At 46.1% G+C, this 22282-nt stretch overlaps 1 protein-coding gene across 2 annotated transcripts in view; it reads left to right on the top strand.

Annotated features, from left to right (window-relative positions):
* The window catches only part of LOC144766905 (oocyte-specific histone RNA stem-loop-binding protein 2-like), a 66953-nt gene extending 44878 nt beyond the window's left edge, over positions 1-22075 (top strand). For both annotated transcript variants that reach the window (XM_078650609.1, XM_078650608.1), the window contains exons 5-8: positions 5892-6002; positions 13539-13676; positions 14021-14123; positions 21069-22075. In XM_078650609.1, the coding sequence (XP_078506735.1) occupies positions 5892-6002; positions 13539-13676; positions 14021-14123; positions 21069-21176 (460 nt within the window). In that variant the 3' untranslated portion in view covers positions 21177-22075. The remainder of the gene's footprint in view (positions 1-5891; positions 6003-13538; positions 13677-14020; positions 14124-21068) is intronic.
* The last annotated feature ends 207 nt before the right edge of the window (positions 22076-22282 follow it).

Genomic DNA, 22282 nt, shown 5'->3' with positions numbered 1-22282 from the left:
GAAACCGGGGGAGAACCACCATCTTAACAATGGCGATGCGCCCGGCCAATGATAGAGGGAGACGGAGCCATCTGTCGGTGTTATCCTCCAGAAAGTCTAGAGCTTGTCCGTAGTTCAGACGAATAATGGACACAGTGTCAAGATGCACATGTATCCCCAGGTATTTGACAGATTCCTCACACCACTCCAATGGGAGGGAGCAAGACCACCGCACGGTGGCAGGAGTGTGGAAATAATTGCGATTTGTGCCAATTGATCCTGAGGCCAGAGTACTCGCCAAATCGAGCAATCTCACAAAAGTAGGGGTTGCAGATTGGTCTCCGGAGTGCGAACGTATAAAACCATGTCGTCCGCATAAAGTGAGACCAATAGAGGGCCGGTGCGGAATTGGAGCCCTCTGTGGAGATGTTTTTCCTGAAAATGACGAACCAGGGGGTCCATTGCCAAAATAAAAAGTAAGGGAGATAAGGGGCACCCTTGCCGGGTGCCTCTAGAGAGAGGAAACCCATCGGTGATGGTGCCATTTAAGCGAATGCGGGCCGTGGGTGCAGTGTATAGCAACTCCACAGTTGCGACAAACATTGCGGGCATGCCCATCCTTCGCATCACGTCCCAAAAAAAAAATGGGCATTCTAGAGTGTCAAAAGCTTTCTCGGTGTCTAAGAAGACCGCGGCAGCCGGGTTGGAGGGGTCGATTCTGTGTAGGACCGAGAAAAGCGTGCGAAGGTTCAGTGAGGTTGATCTCTGAGGGACAAAGCCCGACTGTACCGCCGAAATAATGGTATTCACCAGCAATGCAAGCCGCAGCGCCAGCACTTTGGCCAGAATCTTATAGTCCAGGTTTAGAAGCGACAGCTGGCGATAGGAACTGCAGACTGTGGGGTCACGTCCTGGTTTGGGCAGTAAAACTATGACCGCTTCGCGGAGCGTAGGGGGAAGAATACCAGACTCCAGGGCCTCAGCGTATACCTCAACAAGGATGGGCACCAATTCTTCTTTATATTCCTGGTAAAAAGCGGCCGTGAAGCCATCAAGGCCAGGTGCCGAGGATCCCTTTATAGAGTCAATGGCTTCCGCAATCAATTCCGGTGTGATAGGGTGGGCTAGAAAGTCCTGCATATATTTATCCAAGTACACCATAGCAATTTCGTTAATGTACGGCCCCGGGTCGCGACACTCTTCCGGAAGGGAAGACTTGTAAAGATGCCTATAGTAAGTCAAAAAGGTGTCGCAAATAGCAGGGGTGGTGAAATGATGGTCGCCCTGTGCATCAGCTATCTCGGTTATATATGCGGCTTGCCGAGGCGGGCGCAGCAGCTGGGCCAGTAACCTGCCCGGTCTATCTCCCTCACCATACCGGCGCGCCGTATGGTACTTGCCCAGATATCGCAATTCTCTATCCGCGGTGTCTCTGAATTCTAGTAGAAGCTCAAGGCGTCGCGCTTCGCGACCCGGTGAAGGGCCAGCAAGGATCTCATTCTCAACAGCTAACCAGTCATTTTCCAGGCAGGTCAGAATTGCACGGATGTCGCGCAGTGTCCCAACACGTTTGGTGATGCATACCCCCCTTATGGTAGCCTTGAACCCTTCCCACAAAGTGGCCCAGGTGGTCACCGAGCCAGTGTTAATTTCAAAGTATTCCTCGATGGCGGAACGAACCTCCTCGGTGAAGACCGGGTCCGCTAACGCACCTCCGGGGAATCGCCACTGCCGCTCATATCCGCCCAGCCTAGGGATCGCAAGCGTCAGGACCACAGGGGAGTGATCAGAGAGGGTGCGGGGAAGCGTGTGAAGATCAGTGACCCATCCCGCCAAGCCCGGAGAAAGGAGCCAGTAGTCGATTCTGGTGCTCGTGTTGTGGTAACTGGAGTAGTGAGTGAAAGCAGGGGTGTCAGCGTGCCGTTTGGCCTCTGTCAAGCAGTGAGAAATGTGATCATATAGCCGACACTGCTGCGCGGGCAAGTGGTTTGCGATCGGGGGAGGGAGAAGTGCTATCCCTACTAGTGTCCATCAGCAGATTGAAGTCGCCCCCCAGCGCCAGTAGGTCTATGTCGGAGTGCAGCAGTGATAGGGACAGGTTGTTGAAACAGGCTGGTGAGTCAATATTAGGATCGTAGACCCCCACAAAGGCAATTTTTTGACCATACAACACCCCAGAGATTATCGCATACCTGCCCTCACCATCAACTTTACTATTTGTGAAGACAAAGGGGATCCGCTTATGTATCGGGATCGCCACCCCACGCGCGTACCTACTGTAGCAGGAAAACACTCTGTGGGTACCCCAACCCCTTGCAAAGGAGGCGGTGTCCGCCTGTACCATGTGAGTTTCCTGTAGAAAAAGTACATCTGCTTTGTGTCGCACAGCATATTGCATAACCTGTTTCCGTTTACGGGTGGAGTTCAGGCCACGGACATTCCATGTCATCAATGTCAGACTAGATGGTCCAGTCTGCAAACCTATCCGGGCCATATCGTCATATCAAGGATTGTCAACAAGAAGTGGTCACTCAACAAGCCGATACCATAAGTCTCGCAATCAGACAAGAAAAAAAAATGTTGCCACAAAAAATACACACAACCCTTCCCCCACCCACCACCCAGCCTCCCAGTACCCCATGAGAGGCAAAACCCAACCAGCTTCTGAACAGCAATGCAGAACATCAATAGCCAATGATACAGAACGACTAAACATATCTGCAAACTTAAACGTAACAAACCCCAAAAAAAGGAGCAAAACATGCAGGTATACGCCATGGGGGGAAGCAACGCTAGCCCCAGAGCGGGCAACCCAGCAGTGCGAGATGTGAGATTTTAGCAAGTAAGGAAATCCAGCAAAGCCGGACCGTCTCTCCAAGCAGCCAAGAAGCCATGACCGGAGAGTCTACAGGTAATCAGCCCAGGCCATTGTCTACAAATAAGTCTGCGCTAGCTTGTTTGTCAGGCTGCTGTGGGGAGTTAGGCCCGGAGCCAGAGGCCGAGCCCGGACCCTTTTTGTATGTATGACAGAAGTCTTGGGCCTCAGCCGGAGAATCAAAGATGCGGAATCTTCCGTGAACGTCCACCTTCAGACGGGCTGGGTAAAGCATACTGTATTTCAGGCCGAGATTGCGAAGAGCCGCTTTGACACTGGTGAATTTCCGCCGCGCCTCTTGCACCATAAAGTGTAGTCCGGAAAAAAGGACAACTTGCTCCCCTGCCACTGCACCTCCCCCATATCTCGTGCAGCTCGGAGTGCGGCATCACGGTCTCGAAAATTCATAATTCTGGCAATAATGGGTCAGGGCAGTTGCCCCGAGCGTGGTTTAGGCCCCAGCGACCTATGTGCTCTTTCCACCACAAAGCCAGACGTGAAGGTGTCCTTTCCGAACAGTTCAATAAGGAGGTTTTCTACAAAGGAGTCGAACCGGCCGGTGGCAGTTGTCTCTGCCACGCCAAGGATACGAATGTTATTCCGCCGACTACGCGCCTCTAAGTCCTCGTTCTTGATGGCCACATCCTTAAGAATTTTCTCGACCCTTTCCAGTCGTTTCAGCGCCTTGGAGGACCCGTCTTCCAGATCTGATATTCTGGACTCAGCCAAGTCGAGGCGCCGGTCGTGGGCCTGCACCGTGGAACCAATATCTGACAACTTTTTCTCGACTATCAAAGCGCGTGTCAAGTGCCTTGAAGCCAGCACGCATTTCCCCCATCATGGCGGCCATTAAGGATGCTGCATCGCCATTGTCCTGTGTCCTATGAGTGCCCAAAGCCGCCCCAGGTGGGGGGTCAGCAGCAGTGAGCGGCGTCTTGTCGAAAGTGAGCGTCTGCTGGGCCGGATCCCTTTTCCCCATCGTCGAGGCCGCAGACGCAGCGACAGTGGCGGAGGGCAGGGATCAATGGTAAGGCGGGTGACCGATCTCAGAAGCCACCAGAGCCTATGCAGTATTGGAGGTGCGGCTGTCCAGCGAGTGGGCCACAGACCAGAGGAGCTGAATCAGGGAGATAGTAGCGAGATACAGCCAGCACAATGGAGTGTCTCCGAGACTTCCCTGGAAGCGGGCCTCCGCCACCTCAATCGCGGCTGACCATGGAGGGACCGCGTTGTCCCAGAGCGGTATTGTGCAGGGTCTGTAGCACGGTCGCACGGCGGGGCCGCTGTGCACTACCGGAGATCGCCCTTAGTCCTCCCGGCACCCGCGCTCCCCGCCCTCCCCGCCCTCCACTAGGCCCCGCAGCCGCCACCTAAATTCCCACACGGGCCTGCAATCGAGGTCCCGGCTCCCGCATACACCCGGGCCAGAGGCCCCAGCCGCACTCTGGAACCAGGTGACCCAGGAAAAACGGGGACCGCGCAGTGAAGACTGCGCCTACGCGAGTCCAGCAGTGGAACCGGAGAGGATCGGAGCCGCGACCGCCAACGGCCAAGCAGCAGAGGTCCGGAGGCCTCAGATCCCCTCCGCCGTGCTCTCCGTGTCAGGCCGCTCCTGCGGCTCGGAAATGTCACCCAGGCAGTCCCGCAGTCATCGGGAGACGGGTCCTGTCATCCGGTGTAGGAAGTGGCAGCGGGTTACATCTCTTTTCTCCGACGCCAGGCGCCCGCTCGGAGGAGCTTCACAGCAGAGCGGCCATTACGCTTGCCGCCGTGGCCACGCCCCTGCTCAGATTTGTCACCCTCTGTACAACAAAGTCCTTTTACAAAGAATTTGCAGTAACTCCAAAGATAAATTTACTTTTTCTGGAGCTCAAATTAGTTTCTAGCCAAGGTCGCATACATTTCTAAAGAGAACTCACCAGGTGAGTCCTTTCTGAAATTTTGCCCAGTAGTGTTGCAAAGAATATCTTACTTGGACCTAATGCTCCATCCACAAGTGACTCTTTCAAATGTAAAGAGCAGTAATATGCTACACACCTATAGCAAGGCCCATAGAATTATGTGGTAAGCGAGGAACACATTATGCCAAAGATTTTACCAAATTAATCCACAAGAAAATGCAAACTATGCAGCATGGTGCATTGATGCATCACATTTTGTGATGGTATCAGTTCATTATTTAGTCATTTTCTCACATGTTAACACCGACTAATTGGGACTAGTTCAACACCCAAATATAGCAATATGCAACTGAAAGGTGAACAGTCCAACTTCGTGAAGTGCCTTGCACGTCACAGCAACAAGTATTGCCACATTTTTATCATTTTGAGCTGGTACCACTTTGTTTTTTTGGTTAAAACCTGCAAATTATGCAGTGCAGAAGGTGATGGATTATGTGGCAAATGCAGCATATCCAGAATACAAAAAAAGCAGCAGCTGCAGAATCTCTTCATTCTAGTGGGCCGCCTACAGCTCTATAGAAACATTGCTCCAGCTACCATTTTCAGCAGGCTCAGGAAGATCTTGCACCATTGTTATGGAACCTGTTCCGCAAGTTCTATTTTGTTATCCAACAATGAAAAGTTTAAGTCCAAGTTGAGAAACTGTTGTGGGAACATGATGTTACCCCTTTTCAGTTGTAACAGTTTCTCTCTGTAACTGATCGCCGCCGTCCCCCGCATCCGAAGAGCCACAACGGGAGGAAGATCCTTCTCCTACCTGGCTGCCAAGACGTGGAACTCCCTCCCCATCCACCTCTGCCTGACACAAGACCACCTCGCCTTCAGGAAGCAGCTCAAGACCTGGCTGTTCGAGCAGTAGCAGACCCCCCCCCCCCCCCCCCCTACCCCAATCGCCTTGAGACCCTCCGGGTGAGTAGCGCGCTATACAAATGCTTTGATTGATTGATCCATAACTCATTTGTTTATGATTCCGGACTCCGTGCATTCAGTTTACGTGACTGGTGCCTTCACACGCTGAACTACATGGGTTACCTGCGTTTGTATATTCTTGATGTGATTTGTTTTCTCATCCCTAGAGACCCATCAAAGTACGAGACTGATGAGGCAACTCTGAGGAGGCGACAGAAGCAGATAGATTATGGTAAAAATACCATTGAATATCTCCGCTATCTGCAGCAGGTCCCCAGGTGAGAATGCAACTCTTCTTTGTCCTGTAAATGCACTCCATATCATATCGCCCCATTTTGTCTACAGATCTTCCACCTGACTTACACGTGCCTGTCCCCAATCCCATTTTGTCACATCCCAAATGAGCCTGCACTTGTTTCTCGGACCATGGTTAGTTGAAGGTTCCCACGTATGCGCATCCAGTTCCTGCTGTATGCATTCCAGTCATGCAGGAAGGGCCTATCTGAGCTTTTAGTCTGCCTTTCACTAGCTAAACTGCAGTAAGGCTCACTGCCACCCTGCAGCCTAACCTATAGGAAGTAAAAGGGTTATCACAAGGATGCTGGATTATTGAAAGAGCCAAATAATTAATCGGCCAGCTATCTTTTATCCTGCTGCAGCGGAGAAGAGACCAGAGTGTTAGACCAGTTGATCATGCTATTACCTCCTCTTTTCCCATTAATACTGGCTTGTGTATGGTTTAATCTGCTTACTAATCTACCTTGGTTTAGAAATTCATGGTGATGGGACAACCATCATCCATTTTGCAATTTTTGGGTGGGGGGTTGATTAACTTATTTGGTGAGCTCATTATAATAAGGCGGGATCTCTGCAGCCGAGAACATTAATGCAGGCACCATGGCATTTCAAGGTTCCCGCTGGTCTATTTGTGCTACATGGAATTGATTATTGGGATCTTGGGCTGAAGGGATCCAAACTAGCTAGCTCCCGGACATGGAAAAATCTAGATTAACTTTGTTCGGTGCCTCAAGTGCTTTTCTCAAGTTTTTGTTCTTTATCAGAATATTGAAAGGGCCACCTCTGTTAACCAGGAGGAGTGGGGCTTGTAGACATGCAGTCACTGAATGAAGCATGGATTTGGTTTGTACATAAGAGGGATGGTTTTCCAGTCAAAGAAGGACACTGGAATAGTTTCAACTAGGTAGTGGCAGATGTCTAATTTTTTTTAGGTCTTACATCATGCATTAGTTGTCTGTTGGCAAACATGCCTCTGCAATATAGAGGGCTTTGTGTCTGCCTCTTGCACATGATACAAAGACTTTGTTGTCTCTCAGAACCATGCTCTTGGTTTGTTAGCTTGCCATCCTATTGTCCTTACGACCATGTTTTCAAAGTGTTTTTTTTGGATGAGTTCTATCCTTCCACTGATGTCGGATCATTGCATTGGAGGGCATGAGGGACTAATTCTTCTCCCATCTCGCTCCCTTACACCCTTTGGGTCTCCTGCTCTATTGTATAAAGTACCCACTGGGCAATTCTCCTGGCGGCTGGAAAGGTGGGGGCTAGTTTTTCGGCAGTGGGGGCTGATTTTGTAACTGGATGCCTATTTTTCAGCAGTGCTGCAATTTATGCCCCCAGTAAAAAAGCAACGGTGCCCACCTGTGCCACCCATACACTCTCCACAAAATTACCAGGGCTGCTTTGTGTCCCCAGTCTGGCCCGAAGTACCCATTCCCTAGGCCCCCTTGCCTGGCTTGCAACCCCCTCCGTGCGCACTAGCCCCCCCTCCTTGCGCACTCTCCGCCAACTGCTGCTGTATAAGTGGGCTGCCATTTCTACATGGATATAAACCCGCTGAAAGATGGCAGTCCATGTGTATGCATTTTGGAATTAATTTTCTTAAATTATTCCAAAGTGATTGCTGCATGCATGGCAGCCAGTGCTTGTCAGATCTCTCGGATTCAAGAAGTCTCTGGGTTTAAAACCCATTCCCACTGAAGGTGCATATACTCGAAACCAAATCTGTTGCAATCTGTGTACTTGTAAGTAACCATTAATTTAAAAAATTCCAGATTTGCTGGGTTTAAACACAGAAGCAGTCAAAGTGGTCTCTGAAATGATTCAATTTAATTTTTTTAAGGTTAATTTGGTTTTTGGGTTACATGGAGTTTTGGCCTTTTTGACTACTTTTTCCAGTTCCCACCAAGTCATTTAAACAAGTTCTTTGAAAAATGTACATAAGTTTTATATCCACTTTTCAAACTGCTCTTAATGAATGGAAATTGTGTATATGACTAGGTCTACATTCTCTGTACTCAAGTTTCAGAGTACTCTGCCAGGCAGGTCTGTACATTGGACCGCTTTTAATCAGGATAACTAAAATAGGAAAATTAGCTCTGATCAGTCTTTATCAACATAACCACTTTTGAGTTGGCTAAAAGCCAGAGTGAAGTTCTGACTCCTCAATTGCAAAAACTTTTCATTTAAAATTGAGTTAACTAAAAACTACCCTCTGAAAGGGATATTACTTTATAGCCCTCTGATGCCAAGAGAAGCATTTCTTTCAAACATAAGCACACTGATGGAGCACAGCGTCACTATCACGGGTTACCTAGTGATGGATGATTTCAACTTGCATCTTGACAATTTGAAGGACCGTGATACTATCCAATTAAGAATCGTGGAGATCTTGGGGCTGCACCAGAGTTGAGAGCCCCATTCAATCCGCGGGACAAGCACTAGATGGGTTTTTTACGAATAATTTGCATCTGGAATTAACAAACATTCTTCCCTTGGCATGGTCAGACCATAAGGCTATGTTATAATTTTTTTTCTCAATCAATCTACCACAGATACAAAAAGCAGCTGTAGCGACAATTTCAAGGACCCAAAAAACTAGAGCATGGGGTATTCACACCGCAGATCTGTAGCCCTCCTCCAGAACCCAGAGGAAGTAAAGAGCCTGGGAGTGTGGCTTGACACCGACCTCTCGTTCAACGTGCAGGCAAAGAAAGTGGCCGGGACCTGCTTTGGACTTTTGAAGTCATTGAGGAAAGTCCTGTACATCCTGCCCCCCAACTCCCAAAAGTTGCTTATTCAAGGCCTAATAATCTCGAGGCTTGACTACAGCAACGTGATATACCTGGGCGCCCCAGAGATGACCCTGAATAAACTTCAAAGAATTCAGAATACCGCGGCCCGTATCCTCACGAATACCCCTGCCAGAGCGTCGGCCAAACCGGCCTTAAAACTCCTCCACTGGCTCCCCATAAGAGAGCGGGTCAAATTCAAGGCCCTGTGTCTGGCCCACAAACTACGACGAAATCAAGGCCCCCCTGCTCTCAAGAAATTCATCGCCCCTTACAAATCCTCAAGACCTCTCCGTTCTGACACCGAAAACCTCATTGTTGCCCCCAAATTCAAGAGAGCTCGATCGGGAGGAAGGCGTTTCTCAGTCCAGACTGCACGACTTTGGAACGCTCTCCCCCGAGTCCTGCGTCTCGAACCTCAATACCTCCGGTTTAGGAAACAGCTCAAAACCCACCTCTTCCCACAGTGAATCACTCCTGGCCCTTATCTTGTTCCGCCCTCCCTGTCCTCTTCCTTGTCCCTCCTTCCCTCTCCCCCTCCCTTGGTCCACTGTACTCAGGAGATAAGATTTTTTAGCGCTGGGATACCTCCGGGTGACTACGCGCTCTACAAAAATAAATAATAATAATAATAATAGCAGACCCTGTAATCTACATTGCCCATAATCAGTGAAGATCGAACCATGATGGTGAAACAGCTACACAGAAGTATACAACTTGGTTATGTAAGGATATAGACACTAGCACCGGAAAAAGTTAAAATAAATCGTTGCAGCACCCCTTCTGAACCCTGGTTTTCGGAGTGCCTGAGGACTAAATTATGTAGGAAACAAGAGCAAGTATGGAGATCAAAGTATGATCCTCATGTCTGAGGCCTACAGAAGGACTATTGCTGAATATAGAAGACTCCTACAAAGAGAAAAAAACACAGTACTTCACTGGTAAAATTCACCAAGCAGAACTCAGCCAAAGAACTTTTCAATACAGTAAAAAACTATCAAAGATGGTCACAAAAATCAGTACCTTCTGTGATACTCTTGCAAACATTTTTCTAAATAAAGTAACCAAGGTCTTTGACTCCTTTACTCTAAAGCACCAAGAAGTACCTAAACTTCAAATGATTAATTCGCCACCATCAGAGACAATATTGGATTGGTTTACGCTTCTGAATGAAGTTCTGAAACTGATAAATTTAGCAAATCTGGATTCCCCACTAGATCCCTACTCCCCAAAAATCGTACACTTAGCGCCCAGGATTTTTGGAGATCAGTTGACAAAAATCCTAAATAGTTATTAGTATGGGACACATTCCCTCTAAATGGAAGGTGGTATCAATCCTTCCTTTATGGGGAAGAAAAAACAATCTCGACCCTCAGGAACCTAGGGCCAGATGTAGGAGCCCAAATACCGGTCAGTAACGGCCGATTTCGGCCGTTACCGACCGGTATTTAAGAATTGGCATGTAGGGGGCCAATTTTACCGAATCTGTAAATTTACCGAATCGGTAAAATACCGATTCGGTATTTTTACCGATTCCTTAACTTGCAGATGTAGGTGGGACTCTTCTGAGTCCCAAAGGCCTTTCAGATTCGGTATTTTACCACCCAATCCAATTGGGTGGTAAAATACCGAATCCAGGTGTGCATGCACATGTGTGCATGCACACCTATGCCATGTGACAGACAGACATGCCCTTAGGGCATGTCTGTGTGCCACATGGCACACATGCCTGTATTTGGGGTGCTAGAGGGTGTCAAAGTGACACCCCCTGCACCCTTGCAGGAATCTGTATTTACCGAATCGGTAAATACCGAATCGGTATTTCCCATTGATTCCTATGGGCTTCACAGCCCATAGGAATCAATGGTAAATACCAATTCGGTATTTACCGAATCGGTAAATACCGAATTTTAACGAATCGGTATTTCTATTTTTTAAATTACCTACAGCTCCTACCTTCATATTTACCGATACATACATACCGAATCGGTAAAATTCGGTATTTATGAATCGGTAAATACGAATTACCTACATCTAGCCCCTAGTAGCTATAGGCCTATTTCCAAACTTCTTTTTCCGGCTAAATTGCTGGAAAAAGCCCTGGACAACGAACTTATGTCTTGCATTGACAGGAATAATATATTGGATCTCTCCCAATACGGCTTTAGGAAGGCACACAGTACATAAAAGACACTGCTCACAGCTTCAGAAGAACCAAGATGGATCATGGATAATGGAGGTCAAGCCATATTGATAATGCTTGATCTCTCCAGCCTTCGATACTGTCAACCATACCATTCTGATTGATTGTTTAATATAGCTGGGAATAAGAGATGTAGCCTTGAAGCTACGTAAAGCCTTCCTAATAAACAAAACAAACCATGTTGCCATGGGCCAATTCACATCAAAGCAAATTGCTTACCTTGTGGGCTACCGCATGGCGTGTCATTGAGCCCAACCCTTTTCAACTGTATGTTGCCCCTTTGGTTAAACTGATTAAGACCATAGGTTTCTCAGTGGTGTCCTACGCGGACGACACCCAAATTGTGGTATCAATCCCCAAAGATCAAGCGGAAGTTGGACATAGTTTCAACTCCTGCATGGTCCAAATAGAATATTGGATAAAAGAAACTGCTGAAAATTAAATGCTGGGAAAGCAGAGGTCCTACTGTTCAGGAACTAAATTCCTCTGGCCAACAATCTGGTGGCCCCAGAATATGGAACTGGTACCAACGCCAGTAAAGAAAGGAAAGACCCTAGGAATCATCCTCTGCGATAAACTCCAATTTGATAGTCGAGTAAGGGCAGTTATAGCTTCTGTTTTATACACTGAAAATAATAAGGAAGATCGGTCCTTGCATTTGCCATTATCTTCAAAAAACAGTTGTCACCACTCTGGTTCTGGCGAAGTTAGACTATGGAATTGCCCTTTTTATTGGCATACGAAAAAAGTCTTTACAAAAACACAGCTGGTCAGCTCCTTACTGGAATCCCCAAACACAGCAGCCCACGCTTTGGTCAAATTGCATTGGCTACCTATAGCCAAACGACTTGAGTTTAAGACTCTACGCATTACCTTCAAAGAACTGCACAATACAGGGCCAAGCAATTTCTGCTCTATTTGCCTGGCCTTCTCCAGGCAGAAGGCTCAGATCATCCGATGCAAAGCTACTAGTTCTTCCAAGAGCAAAGCGTTCCACCTGGAGTGGCAGGAGCTTTCTGCTCAGAGTATCCTCTGCATGGAACGGGCCTACCAATTGTTATAAGGAAATGTTCTGAGTTTCTGGCCTTTTGGAAATTGATAAAGACCGGACTATATTTACATGTTAGTAACATCAGCAGATCGGTCTCTCCTCGGTTTTTTCTGAACCACAAGACAGCAGCAGTGCCAAGACTCCGGGCATTAGAGCACTATACAAAATCCAATCCAAATCTACAGCTTATGAATGTGAGGTTTTTGGCTAGGAGGATGAGTGGAAGGAAGGAGGGTTATGTTTGCAGCGTGCTGTTTACCGCGGTGGACTTTACAATGTGTACCTTTTACAAAGCGGGTACGTATTTGTTTACACAATTGTTACTTCAAGGGAGGTTTGAAGGGTTAAGGGATAGGGTCTTAATGGTTCAAGCCTGGGTAGAGGTAAGGGATTTTAGGTTCACGGATTGTTCAAGGGAGGGAAGGTGTTTTGTAGGGTTCAGGGGTGTGTGGAGGTAAGACTTTTTTAGGGTCCAGTGGTGGGTAGAGGTGAAGAAGGTAGGTAGGTTAGCTGCCAAGGGATAGGATGTTTGAGTTTTTATCATGTATAAAAGTAAGTAGTTTGGGGATTCCCTTAAATGTTTCTATAGGGGAATGTTCATATGTGACTATATTGAATATCTAGCTATATACAGGAACATACCTACAAGTTTTTGTACATAGTTCTATATAATATCAGTTTTTGCAATGTGTTGTCAAATACTACATTGTAAACACACTGTAAAAATCTGTAGTCAATGCATGAGTTGGAAATGTCAATGCGTTAAAACCAATTTATTCGAGCCACAGCCTTCCTTGCAGAATTGGTTGTAACACAGTAAGGTAGGTACACTTGACCCATCTCATGCTAGCGGGTCCTGCAGTGATATTTAATGCCACTCATCTCTGCAGTCAACGCTTTCCCCACCGGCAGGACCCTGGTTAGGGAGTGGAACTGTCTTTATGGAGTTGCTGTCCTAAATTTGTTTTGTAGAACAGTTGATGTGATGCCGGGTTGAGTTGCTGCGATTAGCTACACTTTTGATTATGCTGCATAAATCGTGACACAGCGAGGTGTAGGCGTTCTGTAGAACTAAGGTTTTCCTTTTTATACAAAACCATTCTTAGAGCACATCAATTGAGACACTCCGGATTGAGACCTGTAATGGCAAAAGGCTTGCAGTGTGAGCACCAGCTGTTAGTTATCCTCTTTGCCATTTTACCATTTAATCTTATTTCTGTGAGGGTGTTGAAACTACAGGTCTTATTCTCTCACAACATCTTTTATACTGCGTTATCTTCAGTACTGTACCCTAATGCATTTATAACTTTAGTCCCCTTTTTCCTCCACTAAACCTCGATCCTGACTAGCATTTCCCTGGTCTTACTTATTGTTGAGCAGCATTGTATATTTGCCTTGGGAGATCTGACTCTGTCAGGCATGCAAGTCATTGCCTGGGCAAGGCCTCTCACCATTGTGTGTTTAAACACAGGGCCGAGAGGAAGCCAGGAATCCATCCAAAGAGCCCCAACAAATACCGCAAGTACAGCCGGAGATCCTGGGACACACAGATCAAGCTCTGGAGGCGTGCCTTGCACACATGGGATACCCCTGCTGAATCTTCTGTACTGTAAGTTCCTCATTGGTCGTCCATGTCCTCTTATCTGAACTCTACCCTTTGTAGGTCTGGTTACCAGACCTTTGTTGCATGTTAATCACTGCAGATCTGACCCTTTATTTACATCTTGCTAGCTGGTGTAGATGTCTGGTTTTCCTCCCTGACAATTCCTCTAGTCCCTCCCCTAGACCATGAGTAAATGGTAGTCTAAGACTTCTGCGGAGTTGTCATGATTTTCCATTGTCAAGAATTCCATCCTCCTTGGGTGCTTGGCTTTAGTCTGGGTTTTACTTGTTAGTAATAGTCTGCCTGAATGTTTTGTGCTCCTTACATTTTTTATCTTTCCACTTTTACAGAGACCAGTTACCAGAAGACGACCGCTCAGAAAGGCAGTTGGAGGAATGTCTCGGAAGCTTTAAGGCCTTTGAAGATGTCCTGGCAGAATCCATAGAGAAGCAGGTTTGTTCACCAAGTTGGGGGCGTGGGGGGCAGTGAGATGGGCACTGGGTGAGCAGGATAACACTGATGGTTATGTTACAGTTAAGAAGATGGCAGAATAAACTAAACCATGGTCTGAGTGGGACATTGATATGTAAGCCTGGAGGGTGCAGAGATGGGGAATTAAGTGCATGCAGGGTCACTAATCACAGCTCCCTTTCAAAGTTGCATGGTTTCTAGTATTTGTACATATTTAAAGTCCATTTGATCTTTCTCCATTAGTTTGGTTTTCATTTTTTTCTTCGGTCTTCAAACTTTTAGTTTAAAGGAACCAAAAGAAATTTGTTTTTTCAATTTCTACCATGAATTGAGTAAGGTTACATAGGCACCTCACCTTTTTAATGATACCTACATTTTAAACTATACATCGCTGTTTGAGTTTCTTGTAGCTGAATATTTATATCTTTATTTGTATATGAAAGTTGAAGACGGTGACCTATGTAGGCCACAGAAATAAGATATAGAATCCAAATGTATATCTTGTTTGTATTAATTGAGTGTTCCATATGAGTTATAGGTTCTGTCCATGTATGATGTAATTTGTGTTAGAAATGTTGAGATGTAAGATCAGGGCTTCCAAAGAAGCCCTAGTGAGAAGAGTGACAGGAAGCTGCGGCCTCTTAACCCCTTAATAGCCAAGCTGTGTTTACTCTAGTCCATCTAGGTAAAAATCCAATTGTTGGAATATCTTACATTCCCAGACGTCATTTTAAGGTTTTTCATCTGCTGTGTTGCATTTGCAAAATTGCATTTGTGGGATTCTGTCCTAGTTATTACTACAATGTTCATTTGGTCTCATTTCTGAAATTGAAGCCGGTCATGCTTCGATGATATTTTTGCGATGTTTTGATCAGTGGCATATTTGAATTCTTAAATGTGTATGGCCTCCATTTAGGAGAGAAAATAACTTGTCAGTTAAGTTTATAAACATGAGTAACCTGCATTGCTAAAGTACAGTAGTCTGTAACCGATTCACAATATGGTTGGTCTGTTCTTGGCATGTTACGAATTTGCTTATATTAATGGTGAAAGGCCGTTTTCGTGCTGGTTAACCTGCATGGTGCAGAGGCATGCGGCAATTTCATGTAGAAGTGTGAAAATTCCCTGAAATGCCTTACTTGGACTCCAAAGGCGTTTCCACGTTTTTTGTTTTTTGGGGGACTATACTTTTTCTATTATAAAAGCAGTTCAATATAAAACTAAGAGAAACATTATAACCTATTTAAAATATTTCAGCTCACTAGCAAGGAGCACATAACTGGTATACGTAGAATAAACTGATATAAGCTGCTAATCCACCCCACCCCCAAATCAGACACAATGTCCATGTTGCGGGTCTAAGGGGATACAGCAATAGAATGTATTGACTAAAAAGCGCACTTCCCACCCCTCCCAATTATATTGCCATGTTGCCCAGCCCCTTGCTTTAAAGCCTTCACAACAGCCCATATGTCCATATCCCTAAGCCAATTGTTAATGGGACGGGGCAGCCATGAATCTCCAGTGAGGAGCAATCTCTTTTGGCCAGTACTAGGCCTAGAAACCTTTGCTTTCACCACTTCATCCCATTCTGGCATTCCCAATGGTGCAATCTAGGGATCCCCCCATCAGAAGTATTTGGGTCACTTGCTCCGTTATCTTATGGACTCACCTCATTGCAAAAGGTTGCCTTCTCCAATGTACACCTAAGACCATTTGGGTCTCCTTGCTTTTATGTACCCTTGCAGGTGTGTAGTATACTTGTTCGAAAAACTTGATTTGAATAAGGTGTAGATGGTCAGATATCGTTATTTGCCTACCTGCTATTTTGGCTCCTGCCTTATCCTCTTCTCCATATGGCCTAAATCACACTCCCATATTCTTTCTTTAGTGTTTGTAGGTGATCTGGGGTGTTCTCTATTACTCTGTATGATCTAGATATACTTTCCTTTTTGAATTTTCAAGGATGAATTTGGATTGTAGTGGGTCGAAGTTCGGAACTGATATGAGGTCTGTCTACTATTCCTGTAAGGAGGGTCTGATTTGTAGAAATCTAAAGAACTGAGATTTGTGAAGGCCAAACTTCAGTCAATGCCAGAAATATTTTTGACTAGCTTCCAACAAGTCTCCTACTGTGGAAATCCCTTTGGTATCCTGTGCATGGAAGCCTTTCAGCTTCTGAAAGCCACAAACCATACCACAAGGTTTTTTTATTAGCTCATGACAACCCGGTCATCTTTAGGGCCTGGTGTCTGCTCTCCTGTGCTATTCTAGTGATTGGAGGAAATGCCAGAGTTCGTTTTCTACCGTACATTTGTGATAACTTACTTCAGTCTAAGTTTGGAATACCTAGAGTGCATTTCTAATCTTAGTGTGACCTTTTCTATTAACAAAGGACCAGCCATTCACCAGGAGTAGCTGAGCTCCCCTGTAGTATAGCTGTCTCCAATAACCAGACCACCATCGTAAGTAGACTGTACACACTTGGTAATTGCAACCTACTGGGTTCCCCCCTGCCATGCGGCAAAAAAGTAATTTGAAGAACCTGCAGCAGATTAGGTAATGCTGGCATTTTAAATGGTGCCCCTCTCCCTGTAATACACTTAGTCTGCTCTACATATCCATATCACACTTCTACTTTTTGTAACAGAGGGGCAATATTTACATTCTAACACAACTGTAGACCCTAAGAGATAACCCTGCCCTGGTACTTTAATGAGCTGCTCTCATGTCAGATAAGCATGTTACCTTCACCATGCCCATTTGCTGAACTAGCATGGCTTTCTCCCAATTCTATTTGTCCTGAAGCCTCCACAAAGACCTCTGCATGTGCATTAGGCATGCGATGGAGTGTATGGTGGTTGCACATATTTTCGGATCTCTGTGTGGAATGCGAAATGATATTGGTGTCCTCCAGGTCTTTTAACGCCCCACACTGGTGCAGCTTGCCATTCTGCCAAGGAACCCATAACTAGGGCAAACCAGCGGGGGCAGCCATACCTCTTTGAATATGAACAGATTATCAGAACGGACTGTCCCATACCTGTATCCATGGCAATGCATAAAGTAATTTCATATATGCTCTGAAGAGGGCCGAAGTTAATCCTCCCCAGGCCATGTGGTGGAAGGACCAATCAACAGCCCTGTAAATTTTCTAAATCTACTTACAGCACTGTTTACTCTTGAACATTTTCAACACTGTCCAATGCAACTTGCAACCCCCAGATAGTTTTATTTCCCTACCTGGCATAAAGTAGTCTTTTTCTCATTGAATTAGGCACCTTATTACTTTAGTCTGTTCACTGATCTTGTAGGTAGTATTTTGACATCTGTGTTAATCTGCAAAATAGGTCTGTTGAAAGCGCTTTGTCAGTTTGTTCTGACGTTTATGAACGACCACCACTGTTGCCATGCAGGTTCTGCAGCAGTATTCCATATGTAGGTTGGTTCTTTAAGTGTTTCCCATGGGGTACCAGACCACAGGCATTATTTATTCAACTTGAATGAGAAGCTGTTGGGGGCAAGCATTTTCTCTGTGGGTGTAGCTTTCATAGCCGCATAACTCATGTAAAGGTCTAGTGCTTTCATATTCTCATCTTCTAATTTAACTGTAGGTAAGTCTTGTATTATAAGCCTCTCCAATCTAGCTTATATGGTTCTTGCCTGGCATATGGTGTATGTAACCGGTGAATGCATTCACAATGTCTTAAGAGTTGGTAGTCAGCCGAGCTGCGTGTCATGAACATGGGAGACGGATCTGCTTTCTGCATCCCTATTTGTAAACCAGTATAGAAGTTTGGTGCTCTTATCACCACCTCATATATCCTATGCTGGGATGCAATCCGGGTTATTTTTGCTGACTCCAGCAGCCTCTAGTGTTTCTTTCACTCTTTCTAAGGGCATGCTGTGAATTGTGACAAGTGTGGCAATCTACTGCTCTAGCAAAGTGATGTCTACTTGACTTCTTGTTTAGCCATGTATGAGATTATCCCACCCCTTGTTATAGCTCAACATCCCATAGCCCGGTTTCAGAGGAGAACAATCCTTTATTTCTTTCAGAAAATTCAACTAATCTAATCTAGCAGCAGTGTAACATTGTCTCCATTGGCAACTTTTCCTCTCTATGGATGGGGTCGGTGTTCTCATTTGAAGATTAGTCCAAGAGCTGTCTTTTAAGATACTGCTGTCACTAATACTTGTAAGATCTGTCACGATACAAAAAGTCTAGTGTGGACTGCAAGATGATGGTGGGTTATTCACTCACCGGACATGGCTGAATCCCAGTGAAGATGTTTACTTGCGGAGGGTTGTGACTCTGGCACAAGAAGAGTACAGTGTAGTCCTCGCCCAGGTTAATGAATGTGGGTGCATGTAGATATTGGCGGTAGTCCAGGATCTACCTGCCATTAGCCCAGATATAACTCCCCGCCATCCCATGGTGTATCTATTTGGGGGTGGGGTGGGGCCATGGCGGGGTGGGGGGGGGGGGAGGGGGGGGGTTTGACTGGGGTCGGCGGGGAATATCCGGACTGTGGGAAGTTTCATTCCTCCACCTTTCCCACATGATTTTAATAATCTCAAGTTAGTTTTCCCTGGGACAGCACATTGTTTTGCCATTTACAGCTGCATGATTTTGATTTGCATAGGAAAGAATTTGACTTTCATGAAGGATTTTTGCTGTTGCTGCATCCAGGTTGTTTAAGCTGGGAAAATTAGGTCCTTGGCGCTGTCGGTGGTTGTGTATCACGCTGCTCTCAGAATGGTGACGTGGTCAACATAGTTTTAAATCCTCCTAATTATTGGGTCTGGTGTGGCCCTTGTGTTGGGGGGTGTTAGGGGCCAGAACATGGTTAGCCATCTCTAGCATTAAACTGGAGGCAGGCCTGTCTCCAGAATCCAGGATTCAAACCAAATTGTGGAAATTGCTCAGGTCTGTTGCCTTCCTCCCCCTCTGGGACCCTGACAAGCCTTAAGTTGTTACTCCTAGATCAGCAATCTGCATCCTCTGCTTTCTGTTTATGGGAAGCTGACATCTGCAAGCATTTCATTTCTGTCTATAGCATCTGTATCTTATCATTCACTGTAGAGATGCAGGTTTCAGCCTCTGGTGTGGTTGCCACATTCCGATGGTTCAGCAGTAGCAGCAAAACATCTACTTAGACTCTCCAGATCTTCTCCTAGAGTACCACCCTTTTCTCTCTGATGGCCTTAAGGATGATTGCTGGGGCGGCCAATTCGGTAGGGCATACCATAGGGTGCCAATGAGCATCTGGGCTAAGCCATAGGGAGCTTAGCAGACTTGTCAATTTTTCCCTTATGATGCCCCTGAGCCATATCCCTGCTCATCTGGTCTGTGCTGGTCCCTGCCTTTACCCGTACACCATTGGTAGACCTTGAAAGGTAGAGGTCTGGGCCCAGAAATACACCCCAGTCACCCACTTGTAGGGGGAGGGGGTGACTCCTTGACTAGCACTGGAAATACGTGTGGGGACAGGTAGGGTGGGTACTACACCCTGAAGCGCCAACCCATTTGTCAGTCCAGGATCTAGCCCCAGACTCTGAACAACATCTAGGCTCCGGCAGTTTGAGTGGCCTTCTGACTTCAATTGTTGGCAGACCCTCGGGACAAGATCCAGTTGTCCCTTTATTGATTGCATGGGGTAGATTACATTCTCTGGTTAGGCCTTTTGCTGTTCCTTAGCTCCTCTAGGGGCATAACCAATAGGATAGGGAAGCCCCCCCCCCCACCAAGCCCTAGCAGCATATTCTCCTGGGGCCATTGATACTTGCAGGCTGCAATTTTCTCCTTTTTGGTCAAAGGCTCACTTAACAATAGGCCCCTTAATGTGTCTGGGCTGCAGTCCCCTTTGCTGCAGAAAAGAGGAGGCAGAAAAGTCACCACCTGGAACTGCTTACTCCCAAGTGGCCTTGCTGGTCTTCGTCTTCAAGGGCGCAGGACCTGACCTCAGTCTAAAGATACTTTGGCACCCACCGCGGTTCCTGTGTACTAATGGATGGGTAGCCTGCAGCATCCCTGGTATCTTTTGGTTTGGGATTTGCCCCATTTTACCCTCTACAGCATTCACGTCCATGCTGAGCGGACATATCTTTTGGTCCTTGCCAGGTCAGTCGAGCCACCATCTATGCATGGCCGCTTCACTTGCCTGAGAAGCTACCGCTTAGAGCCTGGACCTCCCTCTCTAGGCACAGCTCCGAATCCCTACATCCAGTATCAAAGGCAAAAATGGTACAGGGATTTGCCAGCCTATCTCCCCATCGTATGTGGTCTTCCATACAGTCAGCTGTGTGACTGTCTCCATTTTTGGCTGGGGTTCCTGCTGAGGAAATGAAAGCTGCTACGCTTAATCTACCTTTAAGTTGGACCAGCCTGCAGTCAGGAGATGCCACCAGTGGGAGGATGATGCACCGTGGTAGCTGCTAGATTCAGAACCCCAGAGCTTTGCAACCACCAACAAGGGGTGTTAAACCCCACCATTTCCACTAACTTAAAAGACCATTCTTGATTTATTTTATAAAAAAATGCATTGAAATACTCCTGAATCTCTGCAACAAGTTTATTTTAATTTTTTCTTTCTATGTCTTACTCACTTAAGTTAAATTGTCATTTCCTAGTTATTTTGGGATATTTATTCAGAGCACTTCAAAATCCACTTCCACAATGGTCTCTACAATAACCATGTTAGACCGATGACTATCAGCTGTATTACAGAATTTAAGTTCAGCTCTTTGCTGATTCTGTTGAGCCCACTGAATATGCCTCCATCCAACTGCAGGTCTGTTTAACCTTGAGAGGAAAAAGGTTTGCAATGTAACTAGGGCTGTGGTCAATATGAATTTTACAATTTAATTTTTTTACAATTTACTTTACCAGTTCTATTAAGTATTTTTGTATTTATTATCCTGCAGATGTGTCCATCTTCCCAGCTTTGGGAATCTGAGGATACTTCTTTCAACTGGTTGAAGTTCCTGGAGGAAGCCGAAGGCTGCAAGAATGGTCCTTGGATGTCGTTATGAGAGCCAAGGTGACGGACACCCTCTCCTCCCATGTGACTTGGAAATAAGCCATGGAACATGTAGAACTCCATCTATACTGGTGTATGGCTCTTTGATCATTGTTTTCTCCTGAACAAGGTTCAGTTCCTGATCCCAACACAAACTTCAGCAACGTCTTGTTTGCCAATGCAGTACAGATGTGTACAAAGGTCCGTATTTATGCGCTACATCCCTCATGAGTTACCCACCTTTTAAAGGTACACTTATGGGTGCTTTGATAGCGATCTGGTTGCGTGCCATCTGTGATGCACTTCTGCTGTGGCAACTTTGTTGCACCGTTTTATCAGTTAAAGACAAAATGACTGTTGCAGTGGACCTATGTGCTTAAGCAGACTGTCCTCTAATGAATAGTATCCTGCTCTGGAGGAAAGAATTTCCTGACTGCATCATCTGCCAAAAGCTATCTTGAGCTATCTGTTTAAATGTCTACCTGTTCCTGCTCCACCAAAAGACCATGCTCTTACCCTGGAATGTCCTTCAAGCTTTGGTCCTTACCTGCACCTCACTTGCCCATCAACTGCATATTTACTCCATGCTATAGGCAGAGAGTAACTTGGTTGTCTCCTTCCGGGAAAGGATGGAATCTTTGGATGGGATCCACTGGTAAATTCTCGTGGCTCCATTGACTTTGATTCTGGGCTAGATCCACCTGAAAGGCGCCAGCATACGTGCAGTCATGTCCCTCATCTCTTCCATGCCTCAGGAAAGGTGGGTCTTATAGGTCACAGCTCTGTCCCATCTGTCGTGTAATGGGTTTGGACATTTCTGTTAGTTTTTTTTATTGTTTTCTACTCTTTCCTTATGTTTGTGTATGATCGTGCCTTTGATTCCAAAAATGTAAATAAAGAAGCTCATAAACTCTCAGAACTAGGCTGTGCTTTCTTGGTGAAGAGGCAAGTTTTATACAGTGTTTGCTGTAGGTCTGTATTGGCCCCTCTCCTGTGCTTGGAACTGATATTAAAGGGGAGAGGAGACTTGCCTGCCCTGTGGCAAATAGTGTTTTAAAGGCCTGATGGAACAGCAGCCGTCGCATTGCTTGCAAAAGTGTGCCATTGTTCCCGGTTATA

This window comes from Lissotriton helveticus, chromosome 7 (assembly GCF_964261635.1).
Source record: "Lissotriton helveticus chromosome 7, aLisHel1.1, whole genome shotgun sequence".
Taxonomy (NCBI): Eukaryota; Metazoa; Chordata; class Amphibia; order Caudata; family Salamandridae; genus Lissotriton; species Lissotriton helveticus.
This window is presented reverse-complemented; position numbering and strand designations above follow the sequence as displayed.